This window comes from Nothobranchius furzeri, chromosome 9, assembly GCF_043380555.1.
Source record: "Nothobranchius furzeri strain GRZ-AD chromosome 9, NfurGRZ-RIMD1, whole genome shotgun sequence".
Taxonomy (NCBI): Eukaryota; Metazoa; Chordata; class Actinopteri; order Cyprinodontiformes; family Nothobranchiidae; genus Nothobranchius; species Nothobranchius furzeri.
In genome coordinates this window covers 57,643,922-57,671,528 of record NC_091749.1, presented here as the reverse complement: position 1 = coordinate 57,671,528, position 27,607 = coordinate 57,643,922, and the positions used below count along the sequence as shown (strand labels likewise).

General features: G+C 42.7%; 1 protein-coding gene across 1 annotated transcript in view; it reads left to right on the top strand.

The window, feature by feature from the left end:
* Window positions 1–5,935: 5,935 nt before the first annotated feature.
* Window positions 5,936–27,607, top strand: part of LOC107381323 (heterogeneous nuclear ribonucleoprotein C) — a 50,201-nt gene continuing 28,529 nt past the window's right edge. Inside the window, exons 1-2 of the mRNA XM_054732146.2 lie at window positions 5,936–6,167; window positions 14,855–14,930. Of these exons, the coding sequence (XP_054588121.2) occupies window positions 5,990–6,167; window positions 14,855–14,930 (254 nt within the window). The 5' untranslated portion in view covers window positions 5,936–5,989. The remainder of the gene's footprint in view (window positions 6,168–14,854; window positions 14,931–27,607) is intronic.

The following is a 27,607-nucleotide window of genomic DNA, read 5'->3' as shown; positions in this document are numbered from 1 at the left end:
TTTTGATGACCATCTGGATGAATGCACCCAAAGCTGCAGTTCCCTTTGGTTTCATGGGGCACAAAAATAAATTCTCAGGTCTTTATTTAGCTGTCTAATTGCTGTTTTGATTCACTATCACTGCTCTAATGGCATCATTTTACACCTCAGCAGGCAGGCTGTTATGTACAAAAGATAGAAACCAAAATATCCTACTTTATCAGCAAAAAAGTCAGAAACTTAGCACCCACTTGGCAGTTGTAAATGAGAATTTTTTTCTGTCAGAAGTTAGAGAGAACTGAGCAAAATTCAGAAATACAAGGTTAAAGAAACAAAAACAAAATGGCGCAGCTTGACATGGAAGAAGGTGAATATAAAAAAAACAGATTCCTACATGATTAGACCTTGGCTATTTCACAATGCAAGTGGAGGAGTCCAGGAGAGGGAGAATGAGGTGAGTAAGAGAGAGGGTTGGTCAGGTTGAATGGAGAACGTGTCAGAGTGAGGTTCGGAAATCCTATGGAGCACAAGTGTTTTATCCTGAGGTGTCGAGAAAACCTGGAGGTGAGTAGCCAAAAATACCAAAAGTCACGAGAGTTCACAAAAACACTAGAGTCTCAAAAACTCCTAGATAACCACGACAAAGGCTGGAAACTACCAAGCTGTAGCAATCATCCGGCGTCGAGCTGTGTTCTCCATCTACCTTATGTAGGAGACCCGCTGATTGCAGACCAGGTGCAGCTGGAACACTCCCTCTCCTGCAAAACGCAACTCAAGGTGGAAAGTTGAGAGGAGTACTCACCCCGGCTCATGACAGTGTGAATATTGTTTCAATTCAAAAATAATGGCGGATATTAACAAAACTCACTGCCTCACAATAAATGTACACATGTATTTAGCTATTTTTAAGCCTCCTAACATTTGTTCAGCTTCTGTATTGCTCATGTTTAAACCGTTGACTGTTAAAAACCACTGACAACCCCACCCGTTAGCCTGACCTGCCAGACTCATCCTCGGTTTAATTCTGCACAGAGAAAGAGTCTGGTAACTCACAGCCAGAGAGGCACTTGGGGGGGGTGGACTAGGCAGCTCAAAAATAACCTAACAGAAAAAAGACGGAAATGCTGATTGTACCGTGCGACGCTGTCGTTTTTTAGCTGTAGTAAAAAAGACGTCTAGCAGCGGCGCAAACATCTTTTATTTGTTTGAAAGAAATGCTTGAAGCAGTTCTACTTGTTGTGGTTTTAAAGACATTCAAGTCTTTTAGGATAGAGGAAAGAGCCGCAGCAAACTTCGCCGCTGTCTTTGTTGCATATGAAAAACTGAGCATCGCTGTGTGTGATGTCCGCAACACTGTAGTTTTTTAGCTGTAGTCAAAATTGGCGTCTAGCAACAGCGCAAACATTTTCTTTAGCGGAAAGGCTTTTTGCGCTTCTACTTGTTGTTGTTTTAAAGATGGGTCCAAGTCATTTGGAACAAAGGAAAGAGCCGCAGCAAACTCTGCTTCAGTCGCCATGTTTATGACAAACTTGGCATTATGGTGTGTGACGTACGCTACTCAGCGCTGATTGGCTCGGTTAGAATTCTCAGGGGGTGGGGTTATTTGAATAGGATAGTTCCCAGACCCTTTCTCTGTGCAGAATTAAACAGAGGAGGAGTCTGGCAAGCCAGGCTACACACCCACAGCTTTCTGTTTGTCATTTTTTAAGCCAAGTGGGTGGTTCTGATTGCTGCCATCTTTGCCGTGTTACATGTCTCATCACGCCCAGACAATCCAAAAATGGGAAAAGAGGTGGAGCTGAGAGTGGGGCTGTGTGATGGTGGGAGCAAATGATTTACACCCATAAATCTAACCAATGTAGCGATAGACCCTTTTACTACCTACGTCATCAATAGTTGCGCACGCAGCCTGGCAACGAGAGTGAAGGCGTCCTCATTCACACTCGATACTAAAACAGCGTTTTAAACCCTTTGTTTTGAAGTTCTGAGCACATAAAAATGTCGGGTTGTTGCGTGTATGGATGCCAGAATCGCTTCTCTTCAAGCAGTGGACTGAAACTTTACAGAATTCCGAAGGGAGCACATCCATTTCAACAAAATCGGATGCGTCTGTGGCTGCAGGCCATCAAAAGGATTGATGAAAACTGGACTGAAAACACGATCCGAAATGCTCGAGTTTGTAGCGCCCATTTTATATCAGGTAAGGTAATTATGTACTAAGATTACACCAGAAAGCTGGTTAACGTGTGTTCTATTAAATAAAGTAAGTTGCGTTTGCTGGTTTGCTTTTAAGCAGTCTATTTATTTACATTTATTTACACTGCATATTAGTATAAACTGTATTTCTCTAAAATTAACACGATTGTACTCTGAGCACGCTAAAAAAAGAAATCCATGCTTTACTCACCCTGCCATGCAGGTACAGTTGGCTGTGAAGACGTAGTTCTCTGGTTTGTTTACTATGACCCAAGCCTCGTACATAGCAGTCTTGTGTCCTTGTCTTTGGCTAGGAAGGACTTCTGCCTTCAAGACGCAAAACTCAGAGTCTATGTCGTGATATTTTACTTTCTGTACGTGACCACAGACAGCATAGTTGTATGCATCTAACGATTTGTATGCCCGTAGCTTCTCACATGTGTACTTACTGGGCCTCTCCACTAAAAAGGTATATATATCGGGCCACTGGCTATCTGGCCACGCACCTACACCCATTCCGTAATGCCACAGGGATCCGGGAGTCTGTTGCCGTCCGTTAAATTGACTTTAATAAAATAACATTCAAGATTTGCCGGTGATAACCCCGCAGCGTAGCTTGATAAAGCCTGAAACAACGCCATTCTCTGTTGCCAAGCTGCGCGCGCATTCTCGCTGACGTCATATTGTTTACAAACAGTAAAAGGGTCTGCCATAGAGCTAACCCAAAGTTACACTGGGCTTCGAGCCAACAGGGATAGCTACGAACTGCCTGAGCAAACCTAGAATTAACCCAAAACTAACTGAGGTTTTCTGGTGCTTTTATCCAGAAAAGCACAGTTGACCGACTCAAATGGGATACATCAACACAAAGAGCTGCGGTGCTTCTGTTGTCTCCCTAAGAGAGCTCCACAGGCAGCCAGGAGGGCTGCAGCCTCACTCGGGAGACGTTCAAAGCTGGGCGGCCATGTGGCTCTGCTGCCCCGGGAGACAGAGCAGCCAGCCGAAGGCGTCTAGCAGCTGTTAACAGCTGGGAGACAGGAGAAGCTGGGCACCCACCTCGCTCAGCCGTCTCCGGAAGGCTGGAGTTGAAGATTTTCAGATCTCTGATTGCAGGGCTGCTGCTACTGAAGGGAGAGACACGCTAAACTTGGTAATCCTCCTTTCTGCAGAGACAACCATGCGGCTCTTTGATCGCGGTGGACTAGCGGAGCCCGGAAACCTTCGCTGGTCTCAAACAGCTTACCTAGCTTGAATTTTGGTACCCAGCCAGCCTCACCAACACGTCATATTTTGACCCATCTTTGACCATGCAGCTTTATGTTAAATGTACAGCGCTTTCCCCATTAAACCAGCAAAATAAAGTACAGATACGGTATATAATTTTACTTATCGATAAAAAAATTAATCAGAGACTTGTTAGAAGATCTGTTAGTGTAGGGTGACTATATTTCCATTTCCAAAAAAGAGGACAGGAGATCTGTGCCTACCAATGGCGTCACACTAGGGCTGAGCGATATTGCCTAAAATCAATATCATGATATATTGAGGATTTAACCTCGATAACGATTAGTTTTATGCCGTTTTGCCTTGGCCCCCAAAATGTATTGAAACGGCCCTGGGAGTGTGACTGAGTTTTGAAGATGATCTGATTCAGATCATCTGAATTGTATCAAATGTATAAATATTACATATTAGCTTATTGTTTTATAAAACATGTAGTGGAGATAAATCTACATAAATTTTATTTTCAAGCACTTTGCTTTGTTTTCTTGTTTTTATTTAACTATTTTCCTGTACTGTCTGTCTGCCACTCATCTTCCTGCATCTCCTCTAAACTCTCCAGAAAAACTGTTTCTTGGCTTCTTATTTTTTCACCTCATCGGTTACTTTTGAGCAGATCAAAGAGATCTCCTGACCGCAAAGCATAGTGCGCGTTTCAATGCTGCGTCGGTGAGGTGAAACACCGCCGCACACGAATAGCGGAGCGCGTCAGTAATGAGGATATAAACAAATATGAACGATCATGTGTTAATAATAATATTTTGTTGCCCCACCTTGAGAATGTACCATGCGCCGGACGCAGTGGGCGCACCAACGATCAGCGCTCTGCGTCCTCTCCACTCAACAGAATCCCACTACGCTGAGAGTCCATAAATATTGTAATATAGGTAGAAACTAGATCTTTCCCTGAGAGATATCTAGCCCCCCACAATTCGATCCCTGCTCAGATGAAAAACCAGACATTCTGATCAATGTAGGACCCCCCCCCCCCCCCCATCTCTGTTTCTTTTTGCTCAAGCCGCACCTTCTCCAGCCTTCCATTTGGTCGAGTCAGACTGCTGGACTGCATCAAGCCTTGTTCTGCTCCACTGCTGTTTCCCTCCTTCACTCACCCTACTTATCTGCTGTTAACTTTCCACTTCCTCTCATAACCCACAGTGAACACACACTATACGCAGAAGAAAGTTTTTATTTATTTATTCATTTATTTTAACAATAGCACATTTTTGGTAGACCCTCATTCCCGTTGCATAGACGCTTGAACAGTTAAAACTTCATCACCATCAACTCAGAGGACTGTGAATAAAAAAGCAAATAATTCCAAATTAAATAAATCAGGATTCTACTCCAAATTACAGGATACTTAGATAATATTGTTGGTTATTTTCGATCGTTATATGATTTCTCTAAGACTCATCAGCTTTATAAATGTCTGGCTTCATTGTCAATCAATTCCTTTTTGTTTCATGTGTTTGTAGAATATGTGAATATTGAAATAATATTAATCATTTATTCACCTAATTCTGGCTTATAATAAAGGTCTTATAGTGAAAAATAAAAGATCAGAGTTAGCAGAATCTTAATAAAAATAAAGATGAAATCATTTTCTAGGTACCTGAACCATTACGGAGAAGGGCTCACTTGATGACTTCATATAAAAGTCAGCATCCGATCCATTAGCTAATTCAGCTGCTTCAGTCACTTAAGGGTTAACGCAATTGTGTTTGGGTTAAGTGTGGCGTGAAAAGAGGCAATAATAACTTTAGAGTTGACTAAGATTAAAAGTTTGGCTTGCAGCCATCGTAGCCTGTTAAAAAAGCTAATTAAACCTACATTAAAGCTCCGCCTGCGGAGAAAGAAAGGTTAAACACTTCAACAAATGCTCTCCAACTTAAACGGAAAGGAAACAGGAAACGTTTCAACAGACTGCACAATTTGACTGTGTGAATTATATCAAATACCATTTGTTTTTGATTATTCTGTTTTTGCGCACATTCGTGAGTCCCTGTAGTCGAGGTAAACACAAGGTGGTTCTTTTGTTTTGAGTCAAGAAAATGGATCTTTACCGAGGTCCTTTTTGATGTGCACGGTGTTAATTATGTAGTAAAACCAGTGCATTGCCATTTTTTTCCAGGTTTTCACACACACACACACACACACACACACACACACACACACACACACACACACACACACACACACACACACACACACACACACGCGCGCGCGCACACACACACACACACACACACACACACACACACACACACTGCACTCATGATGCTAAAGCAGCTTTCTCTTTGCGATGGCTGGAGTTCATAAGAAGTCAGCTCCAGCCCAGCTCCTGTTGCTGAGGGGAAAACCAGCTGCACACTCCTACGAACCTCCTGCCAGTGTTGCTGCAAATGGAACATCCCATGTACCACTCTCCCCCCCTGCTTCATGACAACGTTTGGTACAGCCCACTGGAGCTCCTCTATCCGGTTTGTCACTGACTCAGTAGTATCACAGCAGTCGTCCAAACGGTTGCTTGATGACAGATACACACACACTCACACAATCAAAACAAAACACACACGCACAGCAAGAGATAGAGGACATAACACAGAGTCACAGGAGAAGAAGCAGAAGAGAAATCCTTTGGTTTGCTCCCCCACTCTCAGTTTCTTGGCTGTTGTGCATCCCTGATATGACCCTCTTCAGTCCAAGATGTGAGTATGCATGAGAAAATATGTTTTTGTGTGTGTGCATGTGTGTGTTATTTGCATGCTGCACCCGGCTTCTTAAAGGCAGAGCTTTTTTCACTGTGCCTATTATTAGTTTCCCCTGACAATCTTCTCTATATGCTTCTGCCTTCTTCTCATCTTTCTCCTGTAACTCCTCATCCTTCTTTCATCTCTAGCATTCTCCTTTTTTATCCCCATTAAAAAGCACCCCCCTGAAACATAAAGCTCTAGTTGAAATCATTTTCACAGAGGTGCATTAAGATGTTTGAGACAAACTGAACTTGTTCTAATATTGCCAAGGTCAGCACCTGGTTGCCACACAAAGGTTTGGGAGACTGAAAAACCTACAGGTTATATTTTGTCTCTGTGATTAGATTAATCATGCATTTTATTTTCTTTGCTCTTTAGCTAGAAAATGAATGTCTCCTTTTAAAACCAGTTTCCAACGGGGGTATTTTATCAGTGGTGCAGACGTAGAGGATACATCTACCCACAACAAGCCACAGTCATCTCAGAAAGCTGCATGCTTATTTGTGAGGCTTTAGGCAACTTCAGTGCAGGACGACAGACTTTACTGTGAAACTGATGTTTGGCTGCCTGCGTGTTATTTTGTGAGGACATAATCCAACATGAGACACTGACGACTCAGGGACACATTAAAGCCAGTTTTTATTTGCTTTCTGCTCACTGACAGCGTGTGTTGCCAGCCCACTGCTTTTATTTTCATTTAGATAAATGTCACAGCAGCGCTATCATTGTACTGCACATCCACGACAGTCAAAATTAAGGAATCACAGTTGCTGCTTGGCACTAAGCAAGAGCTGAAGTTAGAGGAAATGTTCAGAGATGGAAAGAGGAGGTCGCAGCAAGATGCAAGCTAACAAATCATTCAGGAAATGAGATGAAATTTGTAGTCAGAAACATCTTCTCATCTTCAAATACTAAGGAAAAGCCTCTGCAAGATGAAACGAATGTAAAAAAATGAAACAAACTGATGATTTGGTTCATGCTGATTTTTGCATGAAATACAGAACGCACGATGGAATGCTTTGTTTGAAAACTGTTTTTCTTTCAATCAGGCGTCAAGAGATCTAAAAATTGAACGCTTTTGTGTTGCAAACTCCAATAAGACTAAGAGATGTGCCTTAAAAGACTCGGCAGTAAATCTGTTTAATTTACATGAGACAGAGACTCAGTCATGACTGCTTTGTTTATTAAGAGCTTTAGTGAGAAGAACTAAAGACATTAAAAATACATCGATTTTTTCTGTCATCAACTCAAACATATGAAGTGTGTGTGTGAAAATACATCAACAAGAAATGGAATTTAATACAAAAATAAAAAGAAATGGACTAAATATGTGATTTTATTCACTTTAAGAGTGAAACAAAGAACTTGCCAGAGGACAACAAGTCCTATTTTGATCCTTTTCCCTTTACATGAATGAGTTAAAGTGACAACGTGTAGATGTTATTGTTATTACCTGGAAATATCCATCTGCTTCATAACATATAACCATAAAAAACTGGTCTAAAATACATGGGAGCGGGTCTAAGGGTGTTTCTCAATGCCAAGGAAGCTCACTTTTATGTCTTGGCCCTGCCCCGGCTGCCTAGGAGAAACGTCATCAGGAACCGCCAAGGCGTGTTCCAATGTTCATGTTCTACAGAGGTGTGTGTTCTCTGTTTGTTAGCTGTTTAGCTAGCTGAGCGAGGATACACAGGAGGTGTCTTGTATACTAGTGTAACGGAATTGAAGTGATGTAACTATCTAAAGTTGTATTTTAATACACTGTAAGTAGATCACTTTTTATAAACAGAAGAATAGGCTGTTTTTATCATCAGGGAGTTTAATTAAACACTCTGTATTGACTTTGAGACAATAAAAGAGAGAGAGATGGGATCGTTTGAGAATCTTTAATTTCTGAATTATAAATTCTAAACAATCTACCAGGACTAACTCTGTGATGGATGAGAATGGATTCGGATGTTGTGTTGGTGCGTGTGTGTGTGTGTGTGTGTGTGTGTGGTTCAGATTCTCTAGGCTGACGTCACTGAATCTGGTCGTCTTTGTTATGACTAGATATCACGAGGCTTATAAAGTGATGACATGAGCCGCTATTTTGCCGTGTACGTACCCAGTGGGGGTTCTCCCAGGTAGATCAGGAAATGCCAGGTCTGGAGACCTCGGATGTACGCTGGAGCTGTCGGTGCAGCGATCACAACGTTTCAAAGCCCGTCTGGAGGGTCGACCCCGGTACCGTTCGTCGGCGTCAGCAGGTGCTCTTATTTTGAAAGGACGTCGTCTGGTTGTTAAACGATGAAAATCTCCCGCTTCACAGTTCTTAGTTTAAAGAAGAAAACACATCTGGCCAGGCTGCGCTTTTCTTTAGGATGACGGTGAATAGAACTGAAGTCAAAATGGAACTGACTCAAAATGGCGTTGCCTTGTTTTATATCTCTGAATTGTTGATAAGTTGGAGTAAAGTGGATTGGACACTTGAAGTCAACACCAGATTCTCCTGCGGCAGCCGAAAGCTCTGATTGGTTGGAACAATGTGTCATGCGTTTCTATGGAGATGAGAATCAGTCTGTCTGTGTAATAGTCCTGTTTTCATTAAACATAACTCATGACATATTTATTTCACAGATCATTCACTTGATTATTATTGATCAACATCTGTTTTGCTTAATAATTTTAATCACAAATAAAGTACTTTGATTAAGTAAAGCTTCTTCTTCTCCTTCGGACTCTTCTCCTGGAATGTAAACAGTCTGAGGAACACCCGACCTTGGTTTTTCTACACGGTGTTATTGTGCACAGGGGGCAGCAGTATGGAGTTGAAAACCATGAACTTCATAACCTTACACTAGCCTTGGTTAAAAATTTATAAAATACACCACGGTATTTTCAAAAGGATGGCGAATCAGAAGCCGACAGCTACTTCGCGGGTAAATTTCAAGTTTAAAAGTAAGTCAGCAAATTTTAAATGTTCATTTTAGATCCAAAGAAGTAATCTACGGTTGGTTAGTTGCTTTGTAGTTGCAGCTTCGGTGGCTAGCGGGTAGTAACTCGTTTATATATTTAATTTAACAAATATATACACAGTTTTAAAATTAAAAGGCTTGTTATACATTTATATTTTATACGTATAAGTTTCAATATAACGTCATCTTCCGTGTCACGTGACATTATATGACCGCCGTGGAAGCCGCGGTCACATGATGCAAGTCTGTTCCATTGAACCGTTTTCTTTGACCAAGAAAGGACAGTCCTCATAAGCAAGGTGCCTGGCCTGGCCTCGCCTTGACATTGAGAAACACCCCAAGTCTCTGGGCGACACCATAGTAGATGCCATGTTTCCTTCTACATGAGCTCTTGAGGACAAAACATATACTACTGATTTGTAACAAATGGTTATAAAAGTTTCACCATTAATTAATAAACGTTGTTTTACACGTTTACCTTTTCAATCATTGCCACTGATGAAAAGGAGCCTGATGTGCTTGTCATTTGTTGGTAAGGTCTAACTCCAACACAAAAGTACTGCTTGCTTGCAACAATTTAGGTATCTACTGCCCCCTATCACCAGGAAAAATATACACTATCACTTTAAAGTGTCAGAAAAATTGTTTTGTTTTTAAAAGCTGTAAAACGTGTTTTCAGCAGTGAAACAGTTTGCAGTTTTACATCTCACTCATTGTTTATGCATCATATAGGTCTGGTAGAGAATTCAAGGACATTTCACAAAGGGGTGTTATGTAGCTGAGAGACTGGCGGCAAAGCCCTCGAAGGTTTGAAAGCAAAATAATTCCTCGGCAGTGCCTTTGTGATTTTATTTCTAGGTAGCGGAATTCTATTTTTTTCTAATTCAGTCTGTGAATCAACAATCTCAGCCTGATGAAATAGGTTATGCACTTCAGCAGAAGTTGAGGCTCCATAAATCAGCAAAGCTATTTAATTATAAGTGACCTTTGTGTGTCTTTTTTCTTATTTCACAAACACAAATTAGACTAATATCTGGTTTACATGCAGGCTTCAGATATGTTCTAAACTGGCTGCTTTGTGGATCTAAAATGTGAATTTTGACTCAATGATTCAATTTTAAGTCACTAATTCTCAATATCCAATGAATGAAACAGAAATTATTCACTTTTCTTGCACTTTGTTACTCAATATTAGTAAATTCAATTGCTAGTGAGGAATTTTTTAAATTCCACCATGAAATAACAGCAAGGCCAGATTATAATATGGGCAAACTGGGCACAGGCCCAGGGGCCCACAGCCACAAGGGAGCCCAAGCGAGCAGCTGTCTCTTTTTTTTGTGTGCAGTATAACATTGGAGAAACAAGTTGACAAGTAATTAAAATTGTGCCCACATTTTCTAATTTAACACACATTTCTTTTAACAACGGTAGTTTCTGCATCTTTACTGTTCCCCAGCTGCTTCAGCCCTCTCCCCCTGCGCAGCGGCCACAAACTCACTGATGCGCCTGCAGCCTCTCAGAGTTCCTGCTGATCTAAACATTGAAATAATCATTTCATTTTCTGTTCCTCACTTCTGATTACCTTCAATGGTGTCTGTTTGTTGCAACCACCAGGTACAAAAAGGAGTTTGTTTTTTAGTTGACTATTTTTCTGTCCTGTCTCTGTTTATTATCTTCCTGCATCTCCTCTCAATCCTAAAGAAAAACTGCCACCTGGCTTCATATTTTTTCACCTTATGAGCTACCTTTGAACTGCATTTAAATATGATCTACTGACCGCAAAAATAGCGGGAGTGCGCACCGCACGCCGGCTGCACCGGTGAGGTGAAATCACCGGAGGACAAAACAGGTGATGCCCTCCACTCCACAGCAGCGAAATGCATCAGGCACAAATAAAAGACAGAAAGCATGAAAGGATATGAGCCGACATAAACGATCGCGTGTTAAATTTGTTTTTGAGGTGGCGACACTTTGAGAATGTTACTGCGGCCGCGCTCAGGATGCAGATGTCTGGAGCGCATCAACGATCAGAGCTCTGCGCTAGGGGCTGTATCAACTAGTCGACTAGTCGACTTCCCTGCTCTGTAGTGACTTTTTATGCCTTTCATAGACTAATCGCTGTCACGTGATAATGACCAACAAGATGCAGTCCTCGGAAAAGACAGCAGGTGACGAGCCCCTGCGCGTCGTGAGGGTATCTGACGCCCACCGTAAAACTGATATTTGACCGAAATGTGACCTTTACCCTTTTGCAATTTAACCTTCCCCTCACCCCCATCCTAACCTTAACCAGCTTGATCATGCAAAGGTCTGATCTTTGACGTGCTCCAGACATCTGCGTCCTGAGCAGGGGCGGATTTAGGACTGAAGAAGATCCTGGGCTTAACACATGCGTGCGTGCGCAAGTGCGTGCGCACACACACACACACACGTGACACGCACTAGTCAACATCATATATATTTTTCTTGTACCACATAATTTTTAATCTGAAGCTACATATTAAGCATATTCAGGGCAGAGTATTGTTCCTGTTAGTTTTTAGTGTGAGATGATAGTAAATATTCCCTTTCTTTCTCCAACAACTTTACCTGATAGTAAGCTAACTTTAGGCAAACCAGCAGCACAACAAATATTTTCAAATAAGATTCACAAACCTGAGTCAACACCAGTCTCATCAAAGCTGAGGTTCTGTCGCGGTACGTTTGGTCTAAAAAACGCCCTTATGTCCATCTTTACATTTGCGTTTCAGGCAGAGACTGTAGAAGAAGCCGGCTGCTGAAGGGCTTCTTCAGTGGTGGAGGCTCAGGCAGGCTGTATACAAACTACTGCCAGCTGCTCCCTCTCTGTTGGACTTTGGTACTGCATGTTACTTCCACATTTTAGATCTGGGGCTTTTCATAAAACATTCGGGGCTTGAGCCCAAGTAGCCGGGCCTAACGCCGCCCCTGGTCCTGAGCACGGCCAAAATAACATTATCAAATTAGGTGTCGCCACCTCAAAAACAAATTTAACACGCGATCGTTCATGTCTGCTCATTTCCTTTTATGTTTTCTGTCTTTTAATTGTGCCTGATGCGTTTCACTGCTGTGGAGCGGAGTGCATCACCTGTTTTGTCCTCCGGTGACATACCTCACCGGTGTGGCTGGTGCAGCCGGCGCGCAGCATGCACTCCGCTGTTTTTGCGGTCGGTCGATCTTTTAGAACTGCAGTTCAAAGGTAACTCATAAGGTGAATATATATGAACCCAGGTAGCATTTTTTCTTTAGGATTGAGAGGAGATGCAGGAAGATAATAAACAGACAGGACAGAAAAATAGTCAAATAAAAACAAGTTCGTTTTTGTACCTGGTGGTTGCAACAAACATACACCATTGAAGGTGATCAGAAGTGAGGAACAGAAAATGAAATAATTATTTTAATGTTTAGAGCAGCAGAAACTCTGAGAGGCTGCAGGCGCATCAGTGAGTTTGCAGCCGCTGCGCAGGGGGAGGGGGGAGAGGGCTGAAGCAAGATGCAGAAACTACTTTGTTAGATCAGATGTGTTTAACTTAGAAAATGTGGGTGCAATTTTATTTGCCAAAAACTCCAGCGAACCCCCCCCCCCCCCCCCCCCATGCAGATATTTCTTCTTTGCAAAATTTTAAATAACTGTATAATCTTTTAAATAATCCTGCAGTACTTTCTGTTGTACTTTGACAGTGGGATATCTTTTACATCAGGCTCTTGCCCCCACTGTCCCACAGATTGACAACATTTTTGTTAGTACAGACAGAAGAGAAGATAGGAGCACTGTGAGGAAGAGAGAGACAGAAAAAAGGAGAAAAGAGAGAGGACAGAGGAAGAAAGACTTATGAGTGAGGCACAACAGGAAAATCATCAGGTATGACTGTTTGTGATTAGGTTATTAAACTATTTTGACCTAGAGGTAAATGCTTTTGTGTCAACATAAGTAAGAGATTTTTAATATTGACAATGTTATGAAATGTCTAAAAAGTGCTACTGGGTGACAGTTATGTTGGGGGAGATGGGGTGGGGGGTGGGGCCCTAGGTACATTGTGCCCAGGGGCCCCTGCAATGATAATCCGGCCCTGAATAACAGAGAAAAAATGAATATTTGAAAAGTAGAATAATGTAAAAATGATTGCCAAGGACTTTCTTTTTTAATTATTATCTCTCATTCGCCTCGTCGACACGGCGGCTCAGCGACAAGGAATGTCACATTTTGTTAGAATGGCCTCAGTCTTTCGGCGGTTTTGTTTCCTAACAACCATAAACCAGTGTTAATCCTCTGATCCAACACAGTAACTGACAGCAGTGTGAGCTTTACAGATAATTATCAATCAGATGAAACAGATATCAGCTCTTCTCAGTGCGGTGCCTCGTGTCATCTCTGTAGCTGACAATTCACGAGTACAACAAAGAAGAGAAACTCCATTTAGTGTTATTTATTTATTTATTTATTTTTAATCTGCATCCAGAAGGGAAAGTGCTACTAACACAACTTCAGTGTGTGTGGGTGTGTAGCTTGTATGTGAAATCTGCTATGGCTAATTATGGCACGTAGGATTCTGTTTACGAAAAGGCACGCTGATTACCTCCTGAGGTTTTGTTCCCGTTGAGCGAGACAACTGTGCTCAGTAGCATCCTTGTCTCTAGTCCTGTATAATGGCTTCATCATGCAGTCAATCATGCTGCCTTCACTCGGCAAAGCAAATGCATCAGAAATAGAACTTTGCTTTTGTTTTTCAAACCTGTGTGAAGAATTTTGTCTGTTTTATATTAAAATTGAAAGTCTAAACCGTTCATTCTTCTCTACAGGATAACAAGTCAGTAAATGAATGTGCTTGTTTGTTTTGCTGTTATTTTATGAAATTATAGTGTGGATTTTGATCAATGCAATCACAAACTGTGTCTCTAAAATGTCAGGACACTCTCCTTTCAAGTTTTTTTTGCATTTGGTGATATTGTTATTTCTATCCTGCCTTCTTTGTTTTGCATGCTTTCATAGTTCACTGGGTCTGCATGAGTGCACAGTTCAGACAAATAGCAGTTAAGGTGTCTGCGGCGGGGGCAGGCTGCCCACCAGCAGAGACACTGCTGGCTGCAGAGATGCTATCCAACAGGGCACTGTAGGGCTACAAACTGTCAGGAAAATATCTCTGCTGTGGGAGGCAAAGGCGCATACACACATCTGAATTTCCTTTCACACATTCAGACCCATCCTTAATTAATTGTAGCTCCCAGCCATTTGACAGTCACGCTGTGTGAGTGTATGTGCAGCTGGCCCAGTCACACTCCATTCACCACCCATCTGTCCATGTCAGCCTGGACACACACACACACACACACACACACACACACACACACACACACACACACACACACACACACACACACACACACACACACACACACACACACACTCTCTCTCTCTCTCTCTCTCCCTCCCTCCCTCCCTCCCTCCTACTTTCAGCTTTTTCTTGCTTTTATGATTAAATTGAAACCACACAACAGTTATCGAAGTGATGGTGTACACTGTAATCAAGGTGATTTTTAATAATTGGTAATGTGTACAGTTAAAAATGTGTAAATCTCTCATAGCTATTTGTTTTCTCGTCTCTTGTGTTGAGTGTTGTTGCTCTTTACTGTATCAGCACAAAGTTAATTGGTTGCTCTTTCATGCAGACATGACTATGAGTAGAGAGCTGAAGTCAACCCGCTCCAGGGCAGCCAGTAAGAGGGCCAGCAACACCACTTACGGGTGAGTATGAACCCCCATTACCACCCACATACTTAAGAGCACCCACAGACACTATCTGCCCTCCACACACATCCACAGGTAATCGTGCTTGGTTCTTTGCTGCAGCCTTTTATTTGTAGCTCATCGGTTGTGTCTCAGCTTTCCAACAAATGAAACATTATTTGTTATTAGCATCATACCTGCTGTGTCTTCAAGCTGCTATTGATTTCATCCAGAGGTGCAGTCTGCATCAGTCAATGTTTTAATCTATGTGTTGATGTAGTGCACACTTGCGGTTGGAGCTGATTACTGTTTATTGCTGGCAGCTCTGAGGAGCTCTGCTGGCCGTGTGCTCAGATGGCAGCGGAGGGCGGTGGGAGAGATGACAGTGTGTGGGCTTGTTTGCATTAATTTATGCCTTTATTAGTCCTGTCTCCGTCCCACTCCTGGAGCATTTTTACCAGCTACTGCACTGTGGCTCTGAACTTCTTCATCAAATGTGAACAACAGCATCAAGATAGAGTGGATTGTAATTTATTATATCCTTATGTTAAGTGGAAACATATGCTTCTTCTTCTTCTTCTTTATTGAACTTCCACCACAAGTGTGTGTGTGTGTGTGTGTGTGTGTGTGTGTGTGTGTGTGTGTGTGTGTGTGTGTGTGTGTGTGTGTGTGTGTGTGTGTGTGTGGGTGTGGGTGTGTGTGTGTGTGTTTTCATTTGTTTGGAATGTTATCTCATGTCTACATTTTGATGACACCCAGACATAAATCACTGGATTTATCTTTACAGCTGATTCAGTTTTGGAGCCAACTCATTTAAAGATGGCCGTCATAGCTATTTAACGTTAGCAAACACAAAAACAACTGAAACTCAGTCACTTTAACAGATATTGAACAAAAATTTGGCATGTAAGCAGCTGAGAGTCATCCCCATCACATAGTACAAGTATTAAACCTGGTACTAATTACCCGTATCCCTAAGTCACAATGTCATACTTTCTTTTAAGTCACAATCCAGTCCTTACAGCAAGTAACATGTATGCTAAAGCTACGCATACATCATTGGTAATGCATCTTTACCCAGCATACCCTTGTTCTCATTCAGCATATCCATAATCCATCTCTCTGCATGTTTTCCCTCCTCTTCCCTGTTTGACCTTAACCTCAGATTATTCACCCAATCCCCCATGTTGTTATTCAACAGTGTGCATCAGTGCAGTAATGAGGTTAGTCATACAATAACACACACACATGCATGCGCTCGTGCGCACACACACGCACACACACACACACACACACACACACACACACACACACACACACACACACACAGAGTGACTAAGTGCTGCTGGAAAACACCTGAGGTTTCTTTACAGAGATGATGAAATGATAACAAAGCTGGTCTGAAAAAACCTGCAGCTTCACTGAGAGGCTTTGAGCTTGCAGCTAAGTCTTAACTCGCTTCACGGTGACAAATCTGACATGCTGAACAGATATAATCACTGCTGCAATTCATTCTGTGCTGAAGTTTTCTAATAATCAAACTGTGCCTGAAGCTTATTCTAGAGTACATCGTCTAGCCGAAATAAAAGTTCTCACCAACAAAAAAGGTCACACTGTAATATTGAGTTGGACCGCCTTTAGCTTTGATTACAGCACACATTCGCTGTGGCATTGTTTAGATAAACTTCTGCAATGTCACAAGAGATATTTCCATCCGGTGTTGCATTAATTTGTTGCCAAGATCTTGCATTGATGATGGCAGAGTCTGACCGATGACGATGGCTAGTCCATGATGTGTGAAAATGATGCCTCGTGCTCCCTGATCCACTCTTTCACTATTTGAGCCTGATGAATCCTGGCATTGTCATCTTGGAATATGCCCGTGTCATCAGGGAAGAAAACATCCATTGATGGAACAACCTGGTAATTCAGTAGGCACTAGGCATGATGGGTGCATCACTTCATCTGCTTCTCTTCTTTCCCTGATGTGCCATCACTCTGGAACAGGATTAATCTGGATTTATCAGACCACATGACCGTCTTCCATTTCTGCAGAGTCCAATTGTTCTGCTTCCTAGCAAATTGAAGCATTTTTTTCTGGTTTGCCTCACTGATTAGTGGTTTTCTTATGGCTTCACAGCTGTTTAGTCGCAATCCCTTGAGTTCCCTTTGCATTGTGCATGTGGAAATGCTCTATTAGACATAGCCCTGAGTTCTACTGTTGTTTATCTTCGATTTGATTTCACCAAAAGTTTAATCTGAAGTTAATGTCCCATTAATCATCATCTCAGATGGGTGAAATTACATCTCTGCATGTGACCCATCCCCGTGGGGAGCGCTGAGCTGTAGCTGTGGCTGTGCTCGGGAACTGTTTGGTGGTTTAATCCCCCAATCCAACCCCTTAAAGCTGAGTGTCAAGCAGTTAGGCATTGGGTACCATTTTTAACAACTTTGGTATGACCCAATCAGATTTGAACCCCGATCTCCCAGGGCCAAGGCAGACACGCTATGACTAGGCCACTGAGAAGATAAGTTATTGCTGATCACGATCGTTTAGGATTTTTTTCCGGCCACATTTTTTCCTCAAAGACGATGGGTACTCACTGTCCTTCGAGTTTTTCATAATGCGTTGGACAGTTCTTAACCCAGTTTTAGTTGTTTCTGCAATCTCCTTAGATGTTTTTCATCTGCCATGCCAACGACCTGACCCTTCTCAAACAGACTAACATCTATTCCACGACCACCAGATGTGTCTTTCCACATGGTTGTTTAAGAAATGAGAAGCAACTTGTTGCACCAGTTGGGGCCCTTTTAGTTGTCACACTGGTGTGTGAAATGTGTACTCTGCATTTGACCCACCCCTTGGGGGAGTGGTGAGCTGCAGACACAGCCACACTCAGGAACTATTTCTTTCACACCATCTAAGATACCGCTGCTCTCTTTTTTTCTGTGGTGATCTCAAAATTAACCAGTTAGTGAGCTCTTTCATTGATGCCATGTTTGTTTTGGTTCTACCCACAAACCTGGCTCTCTTTCCAGAGTTTTCTAGTGTACCCACTAGTAGAACACCCCAGTACTCTGTGTAGTGCAGCGCAGCAGTGAACAAAGACGCAGCCTGCTGCCTGCGCCAACGCGAGGTTAAACATCAAGTATATCAAGACCCTTAGTGGTAGAATCATTTTGCTTTTATCCGATCAGAGGCAAGGTGTCAAAATATCTGGAAATAAGACTCCAAATCCCGCTTTGTTGTTCCACTCTCTGCTGAAACAAACTTCTCGATGCTGATGCAAGCAGTTCTGGGCATTTCTTGCCCCAAGTATGGCTTGCAAGGCATTCATTCCTAGCAGAGACCACTGCAAATGTATTGGTTGAATTAGTTTCCCACACCTTAAAAGCAAAATCCCAATTTAGATACAGGATTTGTGAAATCCATGTAAGTCAATTTACAGTGTTTATTTCATGTAAAAAAAAGGGAAATTGTAATGAAAAAGTATAAAACAGAGAGGAAATATCAAATTTAAAAAAAATAGACACATTGTAAGAAACATCTACAAAATATTTAACTTCAATAAATTTGAATCTAGAGATGTAAAGCTGATCTGAAAATAAATATGATTACGTTATCAGACTTCAGGGCCTACGAGACCCTAAGCTACGAAAATAAAACAAAAATATTAAAATGTGACAATTTACTGTACAAAGTCTTTTCCCAGACCCAGAAACTGCAAAGCAGCCATACAGTCGCAAATGGAAATGGTGTTGCAACAGCCACTGAAGGTCTCTCTGTCCTGACTCCAATCATCCTGCTCTGTGTGTCTGGCAGCAGACTGCTCTGTCTGCTTCCTCCTCCCTCCGTTCTCACAGAACGGGCCAACTAACACTCCTGCCTGTGGCCCGGATTAGTTCGCCAACAAACTTTCAAACTACTGCCTGAGACGCTGCAGCGGTGTAATCTGCTCATCTACCTCCATGCAGGTTAACTACATTTCTGAGCAGTTTTAAGTGATGGAAACTCTGTTTGTCCTGCTCAAAATTAAATTCTTAACCCCAGTTGCTGAAATAAATTAAATAGTTTTCATGCTGTGTCCAAATGCAGTTTACAACATTTCATGTTTCATGATACCGTACCTTCTTTCCATCTCTTCCTCCCCTGACACGTCTCCCTCCAGGCTATTAGCTTCTGCAGATTGACCCTGACAACTCAGGGTGTTGTTATCATTTATCGTGGTTTCCTGACTGTCACAGCTCCCCTTTAGCTCAGTGAGACACAGCTGTGAATTTGAGCGGAGAAGCCTTTCTCGACCCAGACACAGATGCGGCTGCTGCAGCAGCAGCTGCTGCAACCTCTATGTGCTCTGCTGCACAACTTCAAAAGCTCACTGTACTGTGTGGCCCAAACAGGGAGGCTCAGGTGCCAATGCAGGAGACCCAGAGATGTGTGTAATTAACATGTGATTTGAAGACAAAAGCCTCAAAGTCTTTTGTGCTGTTTGCCTCGTTAATCAATTGCTGTTAAAGATGAAAAATGTATGGCTAATTTTCATTCTAGAGCTTGATTTTTTGCTCACAGCCTCTCCCAGAATAAGCAGTCAGTGTGGAAAGTCATTTTGACTTCTGCTTTGTTGTTTTAGCCTCTAACGGAGGGGATGGAGGAGTCATAGAGGGAGGAGAGGGGTCTGGCCATTAAGCAGAGTGTAATGAGCATCTGGTCTCTGGTATTTTTGTCTGCTTTCTCTCCGGACTTCACTATTAATTATCTATCATCTGTTTTAACATTCAGAGAGGCCAGCCATAGAGTCTGATTTAGAATTGTAGCTATGCAGCAGGCCCATCTGTTCTGTAAATTAAATACTTTGAGTGTTTTTAGTGTTTGGTGGTTAGATAATTTAACTTACTTGAATAATGTTTTGGTTTTCTTCAGTGATAATGCATTTCCACAGAAAGTGACTAAAATTAAAAACCAACATTCTGAACTTCGTGAACAGTGTGACAGTGCTCGTAGTCAGGTTGTGAAGTGACCTTCAGAATTTACAGCATTCGTGTTTACTTAATCTTTTTCTGCTCCGTTTGTTTCCGAACAACATTTGACACTTGGTCTGGCAAAATTTAGCTGAGTATCCTGCCTGAGGCTCAGCTGGCTGACATCTGTAAATCTACTGCACGCGGTAGAAAAGGCAAAGGGCAAACAGAGGCAAAGCTGAAGTTCACTGCTTCTATGATGAATCTCTGTATGTGCAGGCAAAGTGTTTCTTTGGCTCTTTGTTGGAACATATTGCTTTTCTCTCAGTCCAGAGTTAAACTGCACAAACTTGCAAGGAACACTCTAATTAATCCTGAAATGTATGATAAAAAATCTCAAAATACTTCTTCCTTCTCAGTGGTTTAGTGGTACTGTGTGAGTGTCCGTCCTGGGACTGGGAGATCAGGGTTCAAATCCGGTCGAGTTATACCAAAGACTTTAAAAATGGGACCAAGTTCCTCCCTGGTTGATGCTTATCTTTAAGGGGTTGGATCGGGGGATTAAACCACCAAATAGTTCCCGAGCACAGCCATCGCTGCAGCTGTGATTTCACCAGTGTGTTGATGACTAACAGGACTTATGATCTCACCTGCCTGCTGTCGTTGTGTTAAGCCTCATTTACACCGAGTGTGGGATTGATGTGGATGGGAATCTGTGTGGATTCCGGACACACTGCCATTTACACCAACTGTGAATTGTCTCTGGACAGTTCACGCAAGTTCACGTGATAACACCTACTGTACGTGCATAAAGAGGCGCTGGTACACAAAAGCCTCACTTGTCTTCTCAATTTATCCTACACAGTGAACTGATATCCCTTTTACTAATAACAAAAGAAGCAGACAGTTTTTGTTTTATTTAATAAACTGGATTTTACTTGTTGGCACGCGTCTCACTCCCTGTCGGGCTTATGTCATGTTTACAACTTCCTGACGATCCGCATGCAGCGTCTAGAAAAAATATAAATCATGCAGAAAGAATCTGAGCTGGAAAGCAAGGCCCTCGATTTACCAGTCGATCTACCGCCCAGTACTCACCTATGGTCATCATGAGCTTTGGGGAATGACCCAAAGAACAAGATCGCGGATACAAGCGGCCGAAATTAGTTTTCTCCGCGGGGTGGCTGGGCTCAGCCTCAGGGGTTGGGTGAAGAGCTTGGACATTCGGGAGAGAATCGGAGTAGAGCTACTGCTCCTCCATGTCGAGAGAAGTCAGTTGAGGTGGTTTGGGCATCTTGTTAGGATGCTTCCTAGACGCCTCCCCAGGGAGGTGTTTCAGGCGTGTCCTGCCGGCAGGAGGCCCTTGGTCGACTCAGGATACGTTGGAGAAAGTACATCTCCAATCTGGCCCAGGAACGCCTTGGGGTCCTACTGGAGGAGCTGGTGGAGGTGGCCGGGGAGAGGATGGTCTGGAACTCCCTTGTTGGGATGTTGCCCCCGTGACCCGGACCCTGATAGAAGGAAGACGACGAGACGAGAATCTGCAGCTCCACATCTGAGTCTGCATCACCGACTCATGGTGTAAACGAGTCGGCTTGGGCTTTTTAAGCAGCACAAGCAGCCGACATGAGTTTTGTCTCGTCCAGGATCAGCCTCAGAGAAAAGGTGAAGAGCTTCATCATCTGGAGCTTGGAGTAGAGCCGCTGCTCCTCCACATCAAAACGAGTCAGCTGAAGTGGTTTGGTTGTCTTCCTTTTGAGTCTTTTCATGCAGAATCCCACAGCGATCAAGCGCAGCTCCAGAACTCACCAGAAGGATTATATTTAATCTTCACCCTCTCTGTTCTGTAATACTTGACCTTGAATAAGCAGTGGAAAATATTTGAATGGAAAATGTTTACGGAGTACCTTTAGGATAAAGCCACCAGCTCTGACTGGTGGTACCTTTTCTATACCTTTAAAACAAGAGGTAAAGGTAATTAAATGATATCACGTCCTTTATTAGGTTCAGATTTTGCTTTTGTCTCTTTTCAGTCTGCCTTTGTGTCCTTTAATCTGCCCCATCAAGACAAAGAGAAACGCATATTTAAGCTTTTTTTCCTCAAAAACCATTTCTCTTTCATTTTGTGTGAACAACTGCACAAATAACTGGCAGACTGAGTGAGGGACCACAAACACAAAAAGGTATCAACATGGTGGCAGTTCTCACTTAAGCTGTGGCCCAAAACAAAAACGACCAGCTAACTGTTCACTAAGGCTCCCTGTTTCCTCCCCCTTCCACTTTAGCATCAATTTTACAGCATAACTGCCATTTTCACTTCTCTGTCCAGCCTCTCTCTCGGTCCCTTGACAGCTTTCTCTTTGCATGGATACACAGACAATGTGCTGTTTGCACTCCATTCCTGAGAGGTGATGGGGCTGCACTGTAGGTAAAGGTCAATGCAGTCTGAGGTGGATGTACTGCTGAGGAAAAGGTCACTCCCAGCAGAGACAGCGGGAAAGTGCATCTGATGGTTTCAGGGCCACTGACGAAGCCTCCGAGACGATGGGAAACAACAGAAAACAGCAGATGGTGAATAGGAGGACGTGCTGGCTGCACGGAGATAAGTTGGTGAGCTAGAGCTGTTAGCAGCTGTGGACATGATGGCAGTAAAATGAACATGATCTTGTGTAAGGTGTAAATCATCAAATTCTGACTGACACACTTCTGCCCGATCCGATGACTAAGGTCTTGTCTTGTTGTATTGTCAATTAGATGACTAGATGTGTCGAAATAAAACATCTTTACAATTTTTTTCAGTACTACTCATGTGACGCAATATTTATCTGTTTGAGTCTAATTCCAAGCATTAAAAGGGTACTTTTTAAAAATCATTTTCTTGAGCCAGTATGTGATAAAATAACCCTTTACAGGGTGAATGAAAAGTCACTCAGACCCCCACCACCCTCTGTGGCCAGAATACGGCACTTGCAACTTCAGAGTGCTGGTCTAGTCTAATGGACTTAGAAAAAACTGAGTTTACATACCTGGCGCTGCAGTCTGCTTCCTGCATGTTTTAGATTGTAAACACATCTGATTTATTTAATTTACTGACGAACTGCTCCTGTAGGCACTAATGAAGGCTGGGGAGACATTTCCACTTTCAGATTAAGGTGTAAAAAAGATGAATGCACAATTGCTTTTGGTTCTACTAAACGGACATTAGGGGATTCTAAAAGAAAGCCAAAACCACACAGAACACATCTAACAAACAAAAAAATGTAATGTTTTCATTGGTGGATTTGATATTCATGCCTTTCAAATTCAGATGAGGTAGCAATCCCATCCTGCAGGCTTATCATTCTGTGTAGGTTTGTCCCTCTCCTAATGAAGTCGTCTCTATCCTTGGTGCCTGCTTCACGCTATGAGGAGAAAAGTGAGGCAACCAGGTGGGAAATTGAGCAAAGGATACACAAAGGTGAAAGATAGGTTGTGTAACACATAATAGCGGCAGAGGACAAGTGTGAAACAACAGGAAGAAAGCGAGTGCCGAAGAGAGAAAAATGCAGATGGAGTAGAAATAACAGCAGTCAGTGTAAAGGGTGAAGAAAGCAAAGGAGAGAAAGAAAGTGAGCACTGCACTGCGTGTCATTGGCCCCCTGGCGTGAACAATCCATCTTAAATTGATCTTCCAGCTCGGCCCAGCAGGGCATTCTGAATCAATCTCAAATTGATCTCTGTGCCAGAGGTCGGGAAAACTAGCAGTGGAGCTTATCAGAAATATAGTGGTGCTGGGAGGATCTGACAGGGAAACTTATCACGCTGCACAACAGGAAATGGGCTCTGAGCCCCCGGGGCAACGAGAGGTTGTGCTTGCTCCCTGTGCACTCACGAACACACACACACACACACACACACACACACACACACGCTCTCTCTCACACACAGATTCGATGTCTCAGCGTGTACCCAACACAGCCCTGCACTGACACATGCTCTCCAGTGCAGAGCTGGGGTGCTGTGCACAGATGCAGACACACTCAAACACACAAACACAACACAGGTACCGTCACACACCTACAGGCTCCCTGAGAAAGTACCTAAATTTGTCAGAGCATTATACGTCAATATATTTTAAGTTAGACGGGTGAAAATCGAGGCCTGGAGCTTTTAAAGACTTATAACACATTTAACGTGTCCTCAGCAAGGCTGCGTGAAAGGCCCCAGGAAGGACGATCAATAGCAGCTTGCATTTAGACACTCAGTCAGCTTAAGGGAGCAACTCGCCTCTCCAGGCTCAGTAAAGAAGAAAAAAACAACTATAAACAGTCACTCCAAAGTGACTTTCAGTACTATCTCTGGAGATTTGGAAAAACTCATGTAATTAAGTTTTCTCCCACCAAAAGTGTGTTTCACAACTTCTTAGGCTCATTGACATAGAAAAGTTGTCGCTAACTAACTAGCTTTTATCGCTGTCTGGTGTTTGCTTTTATGTTTCTGAGGAGAACATGTCTCACCTTTTTATAGCTGCCTGGGTCACCAGAGTGATGCTGAAAGTGACTTTATGGAACCCAGCTGGGGACTGAAAACAGTTTATTTTAGTGAGAGAAAGCTGCTGAATGTCACCAAAAGCGGACAAGGAGGGGGGGCAATAACAGCAACGAGTGACTCGTTGTGGAAGGGGTGATGTTAGGAGGGGTGTGTTTGAGTTTATGTCAGCATTTGGGAGGCAGCAGGAGAGCCCTTTCAGCAGCTTGAAGAGGAAAACTTCTCTGTCAGCACAGAGGGGTAATGGGGGGTTGGCAGGAGGGAAAGGGGATGGCAAAATAAAGAATTTGATTATATTGTAGAAGTGTGAAGACAAGGGGTACTGATGGCCATCACTACAGCAGAGAAATAACTTTAGAAATATAATAAAACAGACAAAAGATAAATATCCCACTCGCGAGTCTTGCACTTTTGACCACAATATCAATAGCTGTAAAAGGCATAAAATAATTAGCTTTCTGAAAAGTCAATAAAAAGTTGTTGATGTATAACAGAACAGTGGAGGTGTTTTATGAGCCATTACAAAGAAATGAAATATTGGGAGAAATTAAAGTAATTAATCAATGTTTTAAAAAGTGTTCACAATCAATACTGTCAACTGTCAGACCTGCAGCATTTTTCACAAACTCACCGCGTTGATTTATAGGCAACTAGCATAGCATCACATAGAGAACGGGGACGCAAAACAAGTGTGGCCTGTGGCCATTTGTGGCCCTTGACGTGAATTTGTGTGGCCTTAAGCTATGATTTAGGTTTCAGAAGGTTCAAGCAGATAAACACTTTTTGAAAAATGCTTATGTGAGGTCTAACAAAACAATGCAAACAAATATTCATCCATTTTCAGCCCCTTATCCGGGGTCGGGGTGCGGGGGCAGTAGCCTAAGCAGGGAGGCCCAGACTCTCCCCAGCCACTTGGGCTAGCTCCTCTGAGTAGGGTTGGGCATCGAGCATCGATTGGAGCCGGTTCCAACTGTTAACTTTTCCCGGAATCATTCTAAGATTTTTATTTTGATTCCTAGTTTCGATTCCTAGAATGCCGACCTGAAGAGAAATCCACGGTCGATCTCCGTGAAAAATAAACGTGATCTGCAAATTGTGATCAACGCTTTTCAAAGCTGGCCACACCAGCTGTGTGTGTGCAGCACCGAGTCCCCCCTCCCCCCACCCGGCACGCAGCGGCCAAATATAAACAAACGCGTCTGCCAAACTTTTACTCCGTAATGTAAACTTTAAATGTAAAGGAAACTTGCTAAAATACGTCAACAAGCTGGATTTAAGTGAAGCTTTAAAGAACAAACTCTGGACGGTGTGAGGTGAGTTTTTCTCACTGCAGAAATAAACACACACACGGATCGTCAGCAGTCAGACGCAGCCGCTCACCAACACTTGTGTGTGTGTGTGTGTGTGTGTGTGTGTGTGTGTGTGTGTGCGTGTGAGCGAGCGTCAGAAGGTTGAACACTAACCTGTAGAATAATTAAAGTCATCATGCTAGAGCAGCTTCTCTGTAGTGGACCACACCAGCTTCTGCCACAATAAATAATAATAATAATAATAAATCACACACAAAGTTGTGAACATTTTAATTTCCTTTCTGAACCATTTCTGTTGAGAGTTTTAATGTTTAAAATCTGTTAGATTGTTACTGACAGCAGCTACATTTAAGTTTCTGTTCTGACTGAATGCTGCTGCAGCGTGGAGGTGTAGTTCTCAGTCATCCTGGACATGATCATCCTGAGAGTTTTAGCTGAAAACAGCTGGCCGTTTCTGGATACGTTGGGGACATTTAGCCTCTCATCCCAGAGGCTTCTTCCAGACTTTGGTTGTGGTCAGAAACAAACACACTGGTTGTGCTGCAAGTCCTTTTCTTTTTTTTTTCTTTCTCCAAAACATGTTTTTGTCTAAATGAAGGTGATGTTGTTGTTCATAGAATTAAAATTTATGTTGAAGTAAGGATTATTTCATCAAGTAGCACCTGTGGTTAGCTGGCTCATGTAAAGCATGTCATGTCTTGAAAGAATCGGAATCGGGAATCGATAGGAACCGGAATCGAAACGAGGCATTGAAATTGGAATCGGAATCGTTCAAAATCAAACGATGCCCAACCCTACCTCCGGGGGAATCCCAAGGCGTTCCGTGGCGAGGTGAAAGACATAGTCCCTCTGGCATGTCCTGGGTCTTCCTTTAGGTCTTCTCCAGGTTGAACATGCCAGAAAAACCTCACCAGGCATCCAGGAAGCATCCTGACTAGATGTCTGAGCCACCTCAACTGGCTCATCTTGATGTGTAGGAGCAGCGGGTCTACTCTGAGCCCCTCCTGGATGACTGAGCTTCTCACCCTATCTGTAAGGGAGAGCTCACACACCCTGCGGCGAGAACTCTTTTCAGCCACTTGTACCCGTGATCTCATTCTTTCTATCACTACCCAAAGCTCGTGACCTTAGGTGAGGGTAGGATCGTAGATCAACCAGTAAATCAAGAGCTTCACTTTCCGGCTCAGCCCTCTCTTCTCTATGACAGATCAGTACAACGCCCGCATCACTGCAAACGCAGCACCAATCCAATCGCGCTCCATCTTACCCTCACACATGAACAAGACCCAGACACTCCTCCCCTTGGAGTAGGACCTCATGGCTAACTCAGAGAAGGCATTCTACCCTTTTCTGACTCAAGACCATGGTCTTCCACAATTTTTAAAAAGAGTTTAAAAATGATGTTTGGTAATATTAATATTTTGGTAATAATTTTATACTGCAACAACAACTTCTCCATATCCTATAGATGTATTTATTTTTTACTTTGTTTTGTGTTTTGCTGCCTAAATAATTTATGGGGATTATATTGTTCTCTACTGTGTAATTTACTCTTCAGGCAAAGGGTTAAAATGATACCTTTTATGTAAAATACAAATTATTTGTCTTTTATAATCTTATTTCTTCTTTTATTTAGAAGGCAACTTTACTCATTTTAATATATTTGCAGTGGTCTCTAGTAGGGCCTTGTAAGGTGTACTCTGGGGGAGAAAGCTCTGGTGCACCTGTTTGAGGATGTAGAAGCCAACTGGGGGAGAAAGTAGCTGAAAACATCAAAATTTGGATTCTTATTTCCTGATATTTGAACATCTTGTCTCTGACTGGCTAACAGCACGACTCCACCACTGACTGTTCGCACTGCAACGTTGATGTTTTATTTCCACAAATAACACAAGCCTG